Source organism: Toxorhynchites rutilus, chromosome 3 (genome assembly GCF_029784135.1).
Source record: "Toxorhynchites rutilus septentrionalis strain SRP chromosome 3, ASM2978413v1, whole genome shotgun sequence".
Lineage (NCBI taxonomy): Eukaryota > Metazoa > Arthropoda > Insecta > Diptera > Culicidae > Toxorhynchites > Toxorhynchites rutilus.
Genome location: NC_073746.1, coordinates 164258971 through 164274785, shown reverse-complemented (window position 1 = coordinate 164274785; position 15815 = coordinate 164258971). Strand labels below are relative to the sequence as shown.

The 15815-nt window shown below is 38.9% G+C and overlaps 1 protein-coding gene across 1 annotated transcript in view; it reads left to right on the top strand.

Annotated features, from left to right (window-relative positions):
- The first annotated feature begins 351 nt into the window (after nt 1–351).
- The window catches only part of LOC129775141 (metallo-beta-lactamase domain-containing protein 1), a 249371-nt gene continuing 233907 nt past the window's right edge, over nt 352–15815 (top strand). The window contains exon 1 of the mRNA XM_055779481.1: nt 352–1320. Coding sequence (XP_055635456.1) covers nt 1149–1320 — 172 coding nt within the window. The 5' untranslated portion in view covers nt 352–1148. The remainder of the gene's footprint in view (nt 1321–15815) is intronic.

The following is a 15815-nucleotide window of genomic DNA, read 5'->3' as shown; positions in this document are numbered from 1 at the left end:
ATATGGCTGAAAATGCATTTCATATGATTGTTTCACCTGGTATATATAGAGGCGCCTTGATTCCATCCAAATGTTCGTGTGTTGAACAAACACTGGGTGTTCATGCGGAGGATGAACTGATAACAAACGCTGTGAATGGATGTCGGCGTTGGCAGCGAAGGTTTTGTGTTGAAGCGTGAGGTTGTTTTCCACATCGAATGCCGATGCTCTCTCACACGCACACCTCCCCGAAAAGGAAAGCGTTTCTTGACGTTTCCATGGTCGGGAAAATCTTCCGGTAGGAGAGCGCATTTTGGATGCGGAAGAGAGAGAAAGAGATTTGGTTGTGTGTTTTGGAGTGATAATCGCTGCGAAATTTTGCGCAACTGTAGCGCAGGATCGACGAGTGTGGGTTTTGTGGGGTACCCACGAGTTCGTATCGTTTGCGTTGAGCGCATAAATTTCTGTCGGTTCGTGTCACTTTCGGCTGTGTTGGTGCGTTCGTGTGCGGTATCCTTATTCGCGGATAGCGCTGCGATATTCCTCCGGTGTATCTTCTCCGGATTTGGCAGATTCTGTCCGTGTTTAGTCAAGGTTGGTCGCTCGTCGCGAGCGGAAGCTGAAGTAAAAGTGCGCGTAGCTTGTCCCCACACCGCCAACGGAATAGGTGGTCTACGGTTCAGGAAATAAGGGTGGTGTACTCAGAACAGTGAAAAGTGTGGTGCTGGTTTTGGAAAAGTGTATTGTTGGAAGGTGACAAAAGTTTAATGAGTGAAGAAAGCTTCCTTTGGTGGGAAGCACAACATCTGGTACGGAATGCAGTCTAGAAAGATCGGATTTCATTGAACCGGAAGCCCCTGGGACAAGCTACGCGCATTATTACAAGCACCTCCTTGTCAAAAACCGGACATTTTGGATGGTCAACTGGAACCAGTATGGTGGAAAACTTTCGCGAAGCCAACTGACCAGCGCCTAACATACGGTACTCGGAGGAGTCTCTCCGGTTTGGAAGAAGAAAAAAACATCCTCACCAACGCGGTATTAGAGGGTGCGTCATACTTGTATTCGATGTGCGAAAGCGCCATCGTCATTGAGAAGAAAAGCAACAACAACATTATTTAACTGCGTCGTCGGAAGGAAACGCTAAGGTTGGCCAAACCGTGGCGAGGATGGAGAGCCAGCCGAACGAGATAATTGTGCTGAACGAGGGCTACTCGTACATGGAAGGCGACGACGGTTCTCTGATGATTGCGAATTGCACCTGCACCTTGATCAAAAGCCACGATTGCAACATCATAGTCGACACTATGACCCCTTGGGATGGCGATCTACTTTTGCAAAGTGAGTATAAGCTTTTTTGTGTGTTTTAGCAGGTGTAGCAAAACACACCGGAAGTGTGCCATATGTGAGAACATTCATCATCTTTCTGGTATAGATATTTGATTTGTTTTGGCAATACTGCGGGATAATAGCGCAATGATTACTAGAAATAAATCATTGATTCTATTTCTCATCACTGGTACAATCTAGATTCTAGAACTATATTTTGTTGTTCAATTATTAATTAATTTATTGTCAACGAGCTGATTGTGTCTTATAATTGAAAACTATGCAATTGATTTCTAGAATTACTTTGGACAGTTCATGTTACCTTTTGATTAAGTGACTACTTAAGATGAAGAAAGAGATGGGATGTGGGATGGTTTCAATATGGTGGAATTTATGGGTCCAATGAATTATGCATGCATATACAATGCAAATGACAAAATCGGTTTATAAGAACAATATTTTGGTAATATTTTAATTGTTGTTTTGAAATATACTCTTTTGTCGTTGATAAAATCATCAGAAAATATATGTATCTCAAATAATCAAAACATTTGAAAACAAAAATTTTCATTCATCGAAATTTCCTTGAAAACCATTTGTTGAACGTATTTCTAGACAACCCATCGTTTTTGGGTAAATAAAACATTCATTTGTTTAGTAAATGTTCCATCTGCAGTTTAAATTTTTGTTCATCTTTCGATGCAATCCAATGGTCATGTAAGATGTTTATGTTTTAATGTTCCACTGTCCTTTAGGATAGTAAGCTGAAAAAGTAGCATTTTATCCGATTAACGACCAAGCTGTAAAAAATATTTTTTTAACGAAAGCCTTTGGTGTAATATTGATTATTGGCGTTACAGAAACCCCAATCTTCAAGAATTTTTTACGTTCCTCCGTTTTCCGGAAAATGACAGTAAATCGAGTAATCTCCAAACAAAAACATCGGCCAAAACCCACATTTTTGTTTCTGTAGGATGTTCAATCCAATGTTTTTTCTTCCTACTTTTCACACATAGTTGCTTTAAACCGAATTTATTGTCCATGAAAGTAATATAAAATTGAATGAAATTAATAGTAAGTGGTAGCTAATAGACTAAGCTATCATTTGATGCCCAAAAAAATATGGTAGTTTCCAAAAAAAAATCATGAAAAATCATGTTCGATTTTCCGAACACTTGGCATAAAATGGGTTAAACAGGGCATTTTTTCCTCCTTTTTGAATGGAGAACAATGTAGAGCTGTAGAGCTTGTTTTAGTTGGTATTTAGTTGAGATTCCGATGCGCAATAATACGTGTGGCATATATTTTGAGCGACAAGTTTCATGATACTCTTGTGTCAGTGCAAGCCCGAAGAACTCTCCCTTACTAAAGATTCTCGGGACGGAATGGGAGTTGGATCTGAAGCCCCCCCCCATCTTGTTATGTGTGATAAGGAGCTATGTTTGGTTAATATGGTGGGTGTATCAGTAACTCCCAACAGAAAATTCATGAGTATTTTGTACTTATTGTTTTTGATTTATGAGTACGAAGGTGAAGGGGCACAGCGTTACTCGCGAGACTATTTTTTTCCTGATTTGACTAAAAATTGAGGAGCATCGAAATACAATGCGTTGTATTGCGGTCAAGGTGGAAGGAAGCCACAAATGGCTGCCACAATGGCGCCATTTTCTTTCATCTCCTTCCCGCACCCCACGCTCGAAAATTAACAATTTTGCGAAACAGTGTGAAGAAAATGATCGTTTTCGCACACGCACGCTCCTATCAAGTAATATCAACCAAACTCTAATCGATTACTCACAAGATATTAAATTTTCATCTGCTTTCGCACCGTATAGTGAAGAACGTCGGAAAACTCGAGCAAGTGCTCTGAAAGTTAAATTTTCGTTTTTCAATCTTCTGCAATGGTTTTGTTTGTATTGGTGGAAGCATCGTTATTTTTTCGACACTGATGCCAAACAACATCATCGAAACATCTATAAAAACCACTCAATAAAATGTTATTCCGGAGTCATAGCGTCCCATGTCATGAAAATCAATAGAATAAAATTGTGTTGATATCAATACAATTATTATTTTTACGTTTAATGGGTCTATAATGTAAGTTTTAGCAACTTTAACATTGGTTAAAAAATTTTATTGCAGAGCTCGGCTGCCTATGCTTTCAAAAACAGTAAACGGAAAAGTATTAAATTCAATCTAAATGCCTCGGCCAACGAAGAGAAGGGTTAAGGCTTTCCAACGTGAATATGTGAAAACAATATGATCAACGAAGGAAGATATTAAGGAATTATCAACATCGAGTTACTATGCGGAAGAACTTGTTAATACCAAAAGTGCCCCAATTCGCATGTGTTATAAATTTGCTCATGTTACGCTCGCGTATAATCAGAATCATATGCAAATGCACCTTCTATATATATTTATATTTGCAATTGTTCATCGGAACATATCGTTCATACATTTTACTTTAGTATTGAATTGTTATTTGTTTTTTTTTTCAAATGTATTCAAAGACTCGTGTCAATGAAGCGCCACACAGTCTGATAAGTGAATTGATCTATTTACGTGTGCTTTGCTCTTCTCTCACAAACACTATTACCCCATTTTTACACGAGGGTTTACCTATACTACTACAATGGCTAGCTTCCACCTTCACCTTAACCCTTGAAATTATACTGTATACTGCTGGTGTTTAAATAATAATGGATATCGGTTTTTATATGTAACTTCTATTCGGGAAATTTGCTTGAGTTGAGTTCATCTTTGTTCACGAACAATCGATGTTGGTCAAATGAAAATACTCGTGGAAATGGCGGATGTCGATAAAGTGGATATTTTCTCACTGCCCTCAGTCTTATCCATTTAAATATGTTTTCAAGATATGTGCAGTCTGGTGTAGTCAGGTTTATTTATTTACTGTTCGTATAAATCCAGTGTGATTGTTTTTTTCGAGTACTTTCTAGTTGAAGTATTTTGACGTTGGTAACCGTCTTCAGGGATAATTAGAGAATTTCAAGGCCTCAAACGGGTGGCAACTAATATTTTGGAATTTCTTTTTTCACGCGGTCAAAAAAAGACAACAAGACTGATTCATTGAAATTAAAGATAAATTGTCCATTGTTGAAAAAAAAAAGTAAACATTGGTAAACGGTCCGTAATCGGCTGTTTGACGATGCTTCCGTTTGATGTCGGAACAGAAGCGTTGTACGGCCTTCATGTCAACTTTGCGAATGCATCTCTTGATTCTACCAATTCGTGGCTCTCCAGTTGTTTTTGTTTAGCCCGAAGATATCTTCGTTTAGGCGACCCTGAGACAGATTTGTAGGGTTGAGGTTTTTGGGTACAAATAGGTTCGAATTAGTATTCAGGAACGTTTATGTTTTTTTGCGTAATGCGATGACGCTTTATCCAGCCAAAACACGTATTGTCAATTTGCACGATGTGTTTGTTGAAACGGGATTAAAATTTTATTCAAACATTCGTTCTGGTACACAGGCTTGATTGGAAACGAAACCAGGGGGAACCACGAACCATGGCTTAGAAATACCTCTTTCGGAAATGGCAATGCACAACATTTCTTTCTGTTCAAAGTTATGTTTAAGCTTATATTCTATATTCGAAGATTCAGTACAACTTTCCATGGAATAGTATCGATCGTTTCCTGGTTCGGCTGAAAATCTCTTTAATAAAGAAAGAAAACAAAAATGTTTCCGGGAATGTGGTTCTTCGAAAGAGGGAAGTATCGTTCGTTGTTTAAAACAAAAAAACAAGAAGTGGGTTTTATCTGTGATATAACTGCAAGGTAGACGTAGGACTACCGTTGGCTCGGCAATCATTTATTTGAAATTGGATCTGAATCAATTCTTAATGCTTGGGCAAGCATGCTAGACATATCTCTATGCTCTTCTTCGTTATCCCTGGATTGCATGTGGAAGGTAATCCAAGATCCCCACGGTAGTGATCACCTACCAATAATTTTATCGTTCGCTAATGAATCAAGCTCTCGTGAGTCAGTCAATATTTCGTATGACCTCACGAAGAATATTGACTGGAGAACATTTGCGGAAATAATATCTGAAGCAATTGTTTCAATGCATGAATTTCCTCCACTCGAAGAGTATAACTTAATATCGAGTTTGATTTACGAAAGCGCACTTCAAGCTCGAAAGAAACGTGTACCGGCTACCACTTTCCGACGTCGTCCTCCATCACTTTGGTGGGACAAGGAGTGTTCAAAGGTCTACCTTGAAAAATCATCCGCTTTCAAAAAATTCAGGAAAACTGGATTAGTGGAATGGTTTCTAAAGTACCAAGCTCTAGAAGCCAAACTAAAAGGTTTGATTAAAGCAAAAAACAGGAAGTGGGTTATATCTATGGTATAACCGCAAGGGTGGCGTAGGACTATCGTTGATTTAGAGATCATTTGTATGAAGTTGAATCTGAATTCATTCTGAATGAATGAATATTTGGAGAACTTCGAAAACGAGAGCGTTACGTTGGAGGCACAAGGTTTTATGCATCCAATATTGGATACGGAAATATCCTACTGATGGGGAAGAATAATCTTCAGAAGCTATCCTGTTGATTGCGATTGATTGAAAAATCACAAAACCTAATGTATTTGGTCACAGTGTTACATGGATAGAAAACATTAAAATAAACTCTTTCATATGAATGTGATTTTAAATTCCCAGAGGAACTGGCAGATTATTTTCAGTAACGATTAGATATTGCCACATTTTCCTCGATACTGGAAGCCCACCAGTGGTTAATGCTAACTCGATAACCATCTGTTAATAGCACTTGATTGAAACATATTTGGTCACAGTGTTACATGGATAGAAAACATTCAAATAAACTCTTTCACATGAATGTATTTTTAAATTCCTAGAGGAACTGGCAGATTATTTTCCGGATCTTTCTCGATCCAAACGGAAAGAATTCCGTGCGTGTATGTGTGTGTGTGTGTAGCGGCTGCTTCGAGATCTTCCCGGGGAACCGTTTGTAGCATCACTCTCCTCCTGATGGATTCCCTTCTGGCCTAAGGTGCACAAACAGGCTCTTGGTGACACCGTTCATCCGCGCTTTCATGATAAATGAAGAGCTTCACCACAACAGCGACAACATGCTCCAATCGCTGTTCAATTAGAACTGAGTGGATTTCCGAGCGGCGCTCGCTTATATACCGATTGGTGATTTCAATAGCCTATTTTGAAAGCAAATTTAAGACTATTGAAACATGTTCAACAAAACATCAAAACAAAAACAAACAATTTTTCGATGGTGGAATTCTCAATTGCCCTTCTCTCATGTAACAATTCAGCTCCGGGGTCGGACAAGATTAAATTCAACTTGTTGAAGAATCTTCCCGACTTGGCAAAACAGCGTTTGCTGAACTTGTTCAACAAGTTTCTGGAGCTGAATATTGTCCCGCATGACTGGAGACAAGTGAGAGTGATAGCCATACGGAAAACCAACAAGCCGGCTTGCGATCACAACTCGTATAGACCGATTGCAATGTTATCCTGTATTCGTAAATTGTAAGAGAAAATGATTCTACTTCGTTTGGACAAGTGGGTCGAAACGAACAATTTGCTGTCAAATACGCAGTTTGGCTTCCGCCGAGGTAGAGGGACAAATGATTGTCTCGCGCTGCTATCTTCTGAAATCCAAATGCTCGTAAATGCTCGTAAAGAACAAATGGCTTCCGTTTTTCTCGATATCAAAGGGGCATTTGATTCAGTTTCCATGGAAATTCTCTCAGAGAAGCTTCATAATCGTGGACTCACCAATTCTTAACAATTTCCTGTACAATTTACTGTCAGAAAAGAACATGATTTTCTCTCATGGCAGCTCGAAATCTTCTCGTTACAGTTTTATGGGCCTACCACAAGGCTCCTGCCTAAGCCCCCTCTTGTACAGTTTTTACGTCAATGATATGGATGATTGTCTAACTAGAGACTGCACGCTGAGACAACTTGCAGACGATGGAGTTATTTCCATCACGGGTACTAATCCCGTCGTTCTGCAAAAGTCGTTGCAAGATACCCTGAACAATCTGTTCAGGTGGGCCCTCAAGCTAGGTATCGAATTCTCTACGGAGAAAACTGAAATGGTCGTTTTTTCTAGGAAGCACGAACCCGCCCAATTCCAGCTTCACCTATCCGGCAAAACGATCCAACACTCTATGTTTTTCAAATACCTGGGTGTATATTTTGATTCTAAATGTACCTGGGGGAGACACATTGCGTATTTGAAACAGAAATGCCAGCAAAGAATCAATTTTCTCCAAACAATTACCGGAACATGGTGGGGTGCCAATCCAGGAGACCTCATTCAGTTGTACAAAACAACGATATTATCAGTGTTAGAATATGGCAGTTTTTGCTTCCGATCAGCTGCCAGGATTCATATTCTCAAGCTGGAGAGAATACAATATCGTTGCTTGCGTATAGCCATGGGGTGTTTGCATTCGACACATACGATGAGTCTCGAAGTTTTGGCAGGAGTACCCCCGCTTACTCTTCGGTTCACAGAATTATCCTACAGATTTCTCATCCGTTGCAAGATCATGAATCCATTGGTAATTGATAACTTCGAAAATCTACTCCAACTGACTCCTCAGTCAAGTTTTATGTCTTTATACCATGAGTACCTTACACACGACGTGCACCCTTCACCAGGCATCTCCAACCAAGTTTGCTTCCCATACTTCTGCAATTCCTCTGTCATTTTTGATCTGTCCATGCGACAAAAAATCCATGGAATCCCAGATCACCTACGCTCCGATTCTATTCCGCCGATATTTTCGGCAGAATATGGGAAAGTGAGATCTGATAAAATGTTCTTTACTGACGGTTCATTCATAAACGGGTCCACTGGCTTCGGCATCTTCAATGAAAATTCCAGTGCCTCTTTCAAACTCAAAGATCCTTGTTCCGTGTATGTCGCTGAACTGGGTGCGATATATTACGCATTAGGGATCATTGAAACATTGCCCATCGACCACTATTTTATTTTTTCAGACAGTCTCAGCTCAATAGAGGCAATCCGCTCAATGAAAGTTGATAAACGCTCATCTTATTTCCTAACAAGAATAAGACAACTATTGAGTGTTTTGGTCGAAAAATTATTCAAGATTACCTTAGCATGGGTTCCCTCTCATTGCTCGATTCCGGGGAATGAGAAAGCGGGCTCGCTAGCTAAGGTGGGCGCTTTAGAAGGCACACTTTTTGAAAGGCAAATTGCTTATAATGAATTTTTCCACATTCCTCGTCAGTATACGCTCGTAAGTTGGCAGCGCATGAGGAGTGGTGATGAGTTCGGTCGTTGGTTACACACGATTATCCCTAAGGTCTCGACGAGTGCATGGTTCGAGGGATTGAATGTAGGTCGTGATTTCATTCGCGTGATATCTCGGCTTATGTCCAATCACTACAACCTAAACGCGCATCTCTATCGCATTGGGCTCGCAGCAAACAATCTTTGTGATTGTGGCGATGGCTACCACGACATCGAACATGTTGTCTGGTCGTGTATCCGGTTCCATGCTGCTCGCTCTCAGCTCTCTAGAGCACTAAGAGCACAATGCAGACAATCGGATATCCCCGTCCGGGATATCTTAGGTAGCCGGGATCCTGATCTCCTGCTTCATCTATACCTGTTCCTCAGAAACGCCGATGTCAACGTTTAATGATGTTTCCTTCGTTGTGTCCCCGTTTCATATCCCTCCTATCCGATCGATAAACTTTTACTTAGTCGCGGCAATACATACACACACTCTTTACAGATGCACGGGCCGAAGGTTGTGCAGACCACTGATTATTCAACAAGAGCCAAAGGTTGTACCGCTCATGACAACTCTACACGAGCTGATGATTGCGCCGGCTAGTGACCATTCTATCCTGGATTCCTCGAGTCGAGAAAGACGCACCACGCTAGATATGGGGTACAGACTAGGGGGGCGTTGCTGATTAATGGTCAGCTGCATCCCAATAAGAAGTATCCCGTGTCGGGCACACGTACAGAGCATCGAAGACTGCGACATACCAATTATGAGAACACTTGTAATACTAACCTCGAGTCAACCGCGAGTAATCGGTTACATATTACTAACATAGTCTAAGCAAACATTGTCAAAATATTGAACTCCCGGCCCCGTTAGGCTGACGCCATATGAGCCTTAATAAAATATATATTTTGGATAAAAAAACAAAAAAATATTAATGCATGAATGAATGAATGAATGAATGAATATTTTGAAAGATTGCTGAAAGTTTTTCTTGTTAGTGTGTGGATGGATGAGTATAAGTATGGAATTGTTATCAACATAAAATTCAACTTATTCGAACATGTTGATGGTTCCGAAACGAACCGAAAAGCCGGAATTTGAGTGGCCTTGTGAAACCAACTGAAGATGTTTGATACATGATTAATTTTTGTTTTCGTTAGAATGACACGAGATTTTTCATGATCACTCCATACGCTGAATAGAAACTGAGGGCGCCATTCCACGAAACGAAATAAAGTCTATATAACCTTGCATAAAATTCATTTCGTTTTTATCGTGATGTGGCAATTTTCCATGACTGTTCCATGCGAAAGCAGAACAGAAACTGATGCTATTGGATTGCATCACGGGAACACCACGCCAAATGCGTAAATGGGTGCGAATGTTCCTTCGCTCGGACGCATTCACACGCAAATAATTTTTCACGACTGTTCAATGCGAAAGCAGAACATAAACTGATGCGATTGGAAGTACTCACGCCTTGCGTGTGTCCGCTATGGTTTCCCAAACACTAATGCAAGCGAGCAAAACAAATCACAGCTTGCATGTATTCGCTATGACGGTTTCTCCAGGTGCCTAGATTTTGCGTCCGTGTTCGGGAACACATTGCGATCACCAACCATCATCAATGAGCTAGATTGTTATGTTTTCAATAGCTTGCTTTCAAAGCAATTTTTAAGCTATTGAAATGATTTTTTGGACCAATAAGTGACAATCATATAATTCGTTGACATTTTCTCTTTCGGATGAAGTGATTATTATACCACTCCATTCAGCCGGTAAAGAGGTATCAACGTTCAAAACCTTGCAGGGCAGCGTCACTCTCTCGTTTTCGAAACTTTGAACGTACAGAAATACAGAAATGAAAGACGTAGACCAACGTCAAAAATCCGGAATATTTTTTTATCAACCAGCGGCAGTGGCATTTCAGCGTTGAAATCTGTTTCTCAGTTAGACCACCGGACAGCGGAGACAGTTGATATGATCATTGTTGTGTTATTTATAGCACAACAGCCCGATGTTTCATGCAAAGCAGAGCAGTTGTATAGATGAATCGATTTCCATTCGACAGTGGATCGATATCCATCGCTGATGATTGTTGCATGGAATGCAGTTATTCTACAACAATACAAAGATGGTCAATTGTGGGCCCTGAGTTTTGATCTCACGATCGATCGCTTAGTAAGCGAACTCGCAACCAATGTTACGAAGACCCTTTACACTTGATTTCATTTTTTTTTTTCGTTTTTTGGGTTATCTTAATTTATCAATTTTTAATCTCAATTTTTTTGATGTGGAGAAAAGGAGACCCATGAATCTGCCAGTATCTGTCATTTTCTTCACGAATCCATGAACTAAATATGTCAGCTAGTTAGGATGTAGGGGTAGTGGGGGCAAAGTGGTCACGTGGGGTAGTATAACTATTGACTATTGACACCGTATTGATAGCCATCTTATGTTTGAAGAATTTCATGACTTTTGAGTCACATTGTACTTCAGTGGAGCGGTCGCATGTCAAAATATAAATAAAAACAAAAATTTGTGATCTTGAAATGGCTGGTCAGGCTAGACTGGTAGCGTTGCGGTAAATTGAGCAAAGTTTTATTCATCAAAACAATTTGTAATGTTTCTCAGCCGCCGGCTGCGACTGCAATAAAGTAAAATTGTTTGACCTTTTCAGTGTTATGAAACTTTCTGTCACTCCACTCCACAATGTTTTATGGTCCACCGTCGATGCCATTGCGGGCAGACTAACACAAAATCGTAATCCACATCAATCATGGAGCGCGATTTTTCCCCGCTTTTCTTCATCTTGTTTGTGCTGGAATTTACCGACACGTGTGTGAGCTGTTTTCTGCCAGTATCATATGTGCGAAAACAATGACTCAACAATGTACGTCACGTGCAGTTTTTGTTTTGATCAGATAACAAAGAACACAACATGTAATGGGATATCGAAAACAACAAGCTTGAGATGAAATAGCGACACAATATTCGGAAGAAATTACTTATTCAAGTCAGTTTCGCAACAAAACAACACACAAAAGACAAAAAGACCAGACGGCTCATCTGAAAGTATGAAGGATAAACCCTTCGTCCCCACCGCCTCTCCTAGTATTGATATTGATAATATGGGGAACGATTGAACGTTTGATTGCTCGTTATGGCGAATAATGTATTCTCAGCGTCAACTCCTCCCACGGAGTCACGGAGAAAGGATTTCAATGTATCCGATTTTGATTTCAAGTTTGAGTTGCCTTTGGTGTGTGATTACCAGAAAAAAAAGTGTGTTCACTCGCGTGCACATTTGAGAGGCATTGTTTCACCATGACCAGGGTTGCCAATTTTATGCGTGATTAGAAAACATTTCACGTTTTTATGACATTGAATTAACGTTAATAACTATTTTTGCTGCGAAGGGATTTTAGTTATTTACATATCAATCGCACCACGATTTCCGTTTAAATTAATGAAGCATTTCCATTTTCGTATACATTTGTGCAGTTTTATTGCCAGTTTAAAAATACCAGCGAAACAGCCAAAAGCAAAATATCTCAAATTTTCTTAAAGCTTTTACTGTTCGATCCAGCTTTTTCATTTTTTCGCCATTTTTATGTTTTTACTCCCTAGAATTAACATTAACTTTTCTCACATTTATGAAAATCCTGTTCCGCTCCACTCACAACGGAGACCTCCATGACGTTTATCGTCTATCTCTATCTATATCTATCTATTTACTGTAAACACACAGATGTACGGTATGATGTTTTTTCCAATAATTTTTATTGACATTTGTTCATTTTAAAAGGCGCATCTGGCCGTAATACGCAGTGTTCCAAATGTTTGCGATCCAAATGATATTCAAGATGTCGATTAGAGATGAAAAAGATATCCAGTAACTATCTGGTATACGGCCAATATGTGCTATCTGGTCGGATACCGGAAGGTGACCTACTATCCGGACGGGTACCGGAAATTAGAAAAAATCAGTAATTTCTCATTAACAGAAGATAAATCATAATAAATAGCTCATTAACAACATTTATACATAATTAAAAATACGGTTTAATTACTGAAATGCGAGAATTTTTGTTTCTCAGAAATTTGTATTATTATTACTAGCTGACCCGGTAAACTTCGTCCCGCCCAAAATTTATTTTTCGTTATCACATCCACGTTTTTTTACTAAGCGCTGTTCATGGGTCCAATCGCAGAACTATTCATTGATAGATCTTCTAATCTACCTTTTAAAATTACCTTTTACTATGAAATTCCTAGTACTTCTACCAAAATTCGACATTATAATATCAAATTATTTTCAGACACAATTCTCGTTCAAGATTTTTCAACCACTTGCAAATAACATGTTTCTCTGTTACGTTACATGCTTGTTTCTTGTTTCATTTGTATGGCAGCCCCCTCCTAGAGAGGGGGTAGAGTGTCTCACTACCGTAAAAACATTTATTGCACCCTAAAACCTCCACATGCCAAATTTGGTTGTATGGCAGCCCCCTCTTAGAGGGGGAGGGGTTTTTTTTATCCCATTTATTTATTTAAGGCTCATTAGCATTTTAGCTGTAACAGAGCCGAATTTTAATCGTGTACATGTCACATGGTTATCATATATCTATAATTAGCACATTACACAGTTGCCATTTTTCGGCGCTAGAGTCCCTTCTATACCATCGCATATGGTACATATTTACACAGTAGCCATTTAGGCGTAAGAGTTTTTCCTTCTGTTCCTCCATTATCCAGTTAGACCGGACAGCGGAGACAGTTGTTTGATCATTGTTGAGTTATTTATAGAACAGCAGTCCGATGTGTCTTGCGGAGCAGAACAGTTGCATGGATGTATCGATCTTATTTCGACCGTGGATCGATCTCCAAACACACAAAGATGGCCAATGAGGGTCCTGAGTTTTGAACTCACGATCGAGGGGAGGGGGTTGATGTCGATCGGTTCAATTTTCCAATTTTCATGTCGATCGGTTCAGTAGTTTCCGAGTCCTTAAGAATCAGACAGACAGAAAAACAGACAGACATCACTCCATTTTTATATATAGGGTTGGGGAAAAAGAAATGTCGTATTTCTGATCGAAATTTGACGCTTCATTTAACATACTTAAAATTATCCAATTTGAGTCAAATATGCGCCGTTTTGTTCGCAAAGTTGTTGCCATTTAGAAGGCAACTTCATTATCCCCCCCCCTTATAAACCCCCCCCCCCCCCTTCTTATTTGCAAAAATCTCAGACAGCCAGTTTTCGCAAGCCTCTTTTGAGGCCAACTTAGTATCACCATAAGCGTTTTGTATGGACCGGAAGAGATGATAATCACTTGGAGCCAGGTAAAACGACACTTGTAGCACAGATTTCTTTCTCCCCAACCCAATATATATAGATAGATAAATTATTAATTCATTAATAGTACTCAAAATTATGATGAATAATTAATTAATTTTCAGCGGTGGTGACAACCGCTATATAAATTATATGGATTCATTATCATTTTTTTTGTCTTCATTTGAGAGACTTTCAGCAGTAGACTGGTTCGTCTGTGTCATTATCAAAATTGTTCAAAAACAATGGACCAAGTCTCTAACAAATATTTTTGGTTCAGTCAGAGTGAACGGAAAAAGTTTTTTTTAGACTTCGAAAGTTAATTCCCTCTTTCGAAACCGCACATTCCCAGAAACGATCGATACTTACCTCGACAAAAAATTAGAATAGCAGAGTGCGAAGTCGAAATTTTTGGGTGATTTTTAAAATTCCGTAACTTTGTGAAAAATAAACGATGAAGATGATGATCATTTTATAGCTTCTTGTTTCTAGTTTTGGAATATTTTACGGTAAAAAATCATTTCCATCAGTGAACAATACTATCGAGAAGAAATCGTTTTTTTCTGTTTTTCCAACGATTTTGTGAACTAACACAATTTTTTCCCAACTGAGTCAAATCCAATAAACTTTATCAATCAGGTTTCATTTGTTTCCTGTAACGTTCTTGTAGGACCTGTTGGCGTTAACGCCAGCGCGCCTCTACTGTGATCAGTCTCGACCAGCAATCACACCATCACAATCACTGAGGCACACCTGCCTCGAGTCCGTGGTAAGATTGACAGATGAAGAAACAAAAACAGGAAGTAGAATATAAAAGAAACAAAAGAAAAAATCACAAAGAAAAGATTGTATTGATTAAATGCAGTATTCAAGGTCCTATCCTATTTCATTAAATTTTCCATAATTATAATATTATAATAATTCCATAAATTAAAATATCTTCTTCTTCTTAAATGGCGTTAGCGTTCCCTGTGGAACTTTTGCCGTCTCAGCGTATGCATTAACTAGCGTCATTTATTAATACTTAGTTGAGATTTCTTAAGCCAAATAACACGCCTTGAATGTATTCCGAGGGGCAAGCTCTAGAATACGCGTGACCACAGTGCAAGTCGAAGGAGATTTCTTTGACGAAAAATCCCCCGGCCAGAACGGGAATCGAACCCGAACACCCTGCATAATAATGTGAGACGCTAACCACTCGGCCACTGGTGCATAAATTAAAATATCCTATTTTGATTAAACATAGAAGGACTAAACGTGAGATAAATATTTTAGTATACTATGTATTCTAAAGTTAATTGTATTTCAGGAAAATAATAATAAATTACATCACTACCATTGTGTTATTATTATTTCGGAAAGATTCCTATCCGGTGATCTGTTGGCAATTTCCAACAGGACCTTTCAATACAGAGATATTTTAGGTTCATTGGAAAAATTCCACTTCATCTTTGAAGATGAAAAATTCTGTAAGTAATGATCGCACCGCAAATCGAAAAGTAGTTTTGAAAACCCCAATAAATTCTGTACAATGCTAATTTGTTGCTTTGACTAAAAAACAAATGTTTAATTTTGTTACATCGATTTTCGAGGAAAGTAGAGTTTTTGTAGTGTTTTACAAAATCTTTTGTTATTCTGCAAATATTGCAGTAATCTAATCTAATAAAATCTAAGTAAGTTTGCGGGCAAATTTTTAGTCTAGTGGATTCTCAAAACCACTGTGAACGTTTCATATTGATACGTTCGGTAATTTTTTAGTTCAGTCGAAGCACTTCATTTCAAACTATAACAGAAGTATAAAAGCCGTGCGTACCCTCAGAATGATCGTTTTGTAGCTTTATATGTTTATATGCTTCTTAAATGTTTGTGGGTAAG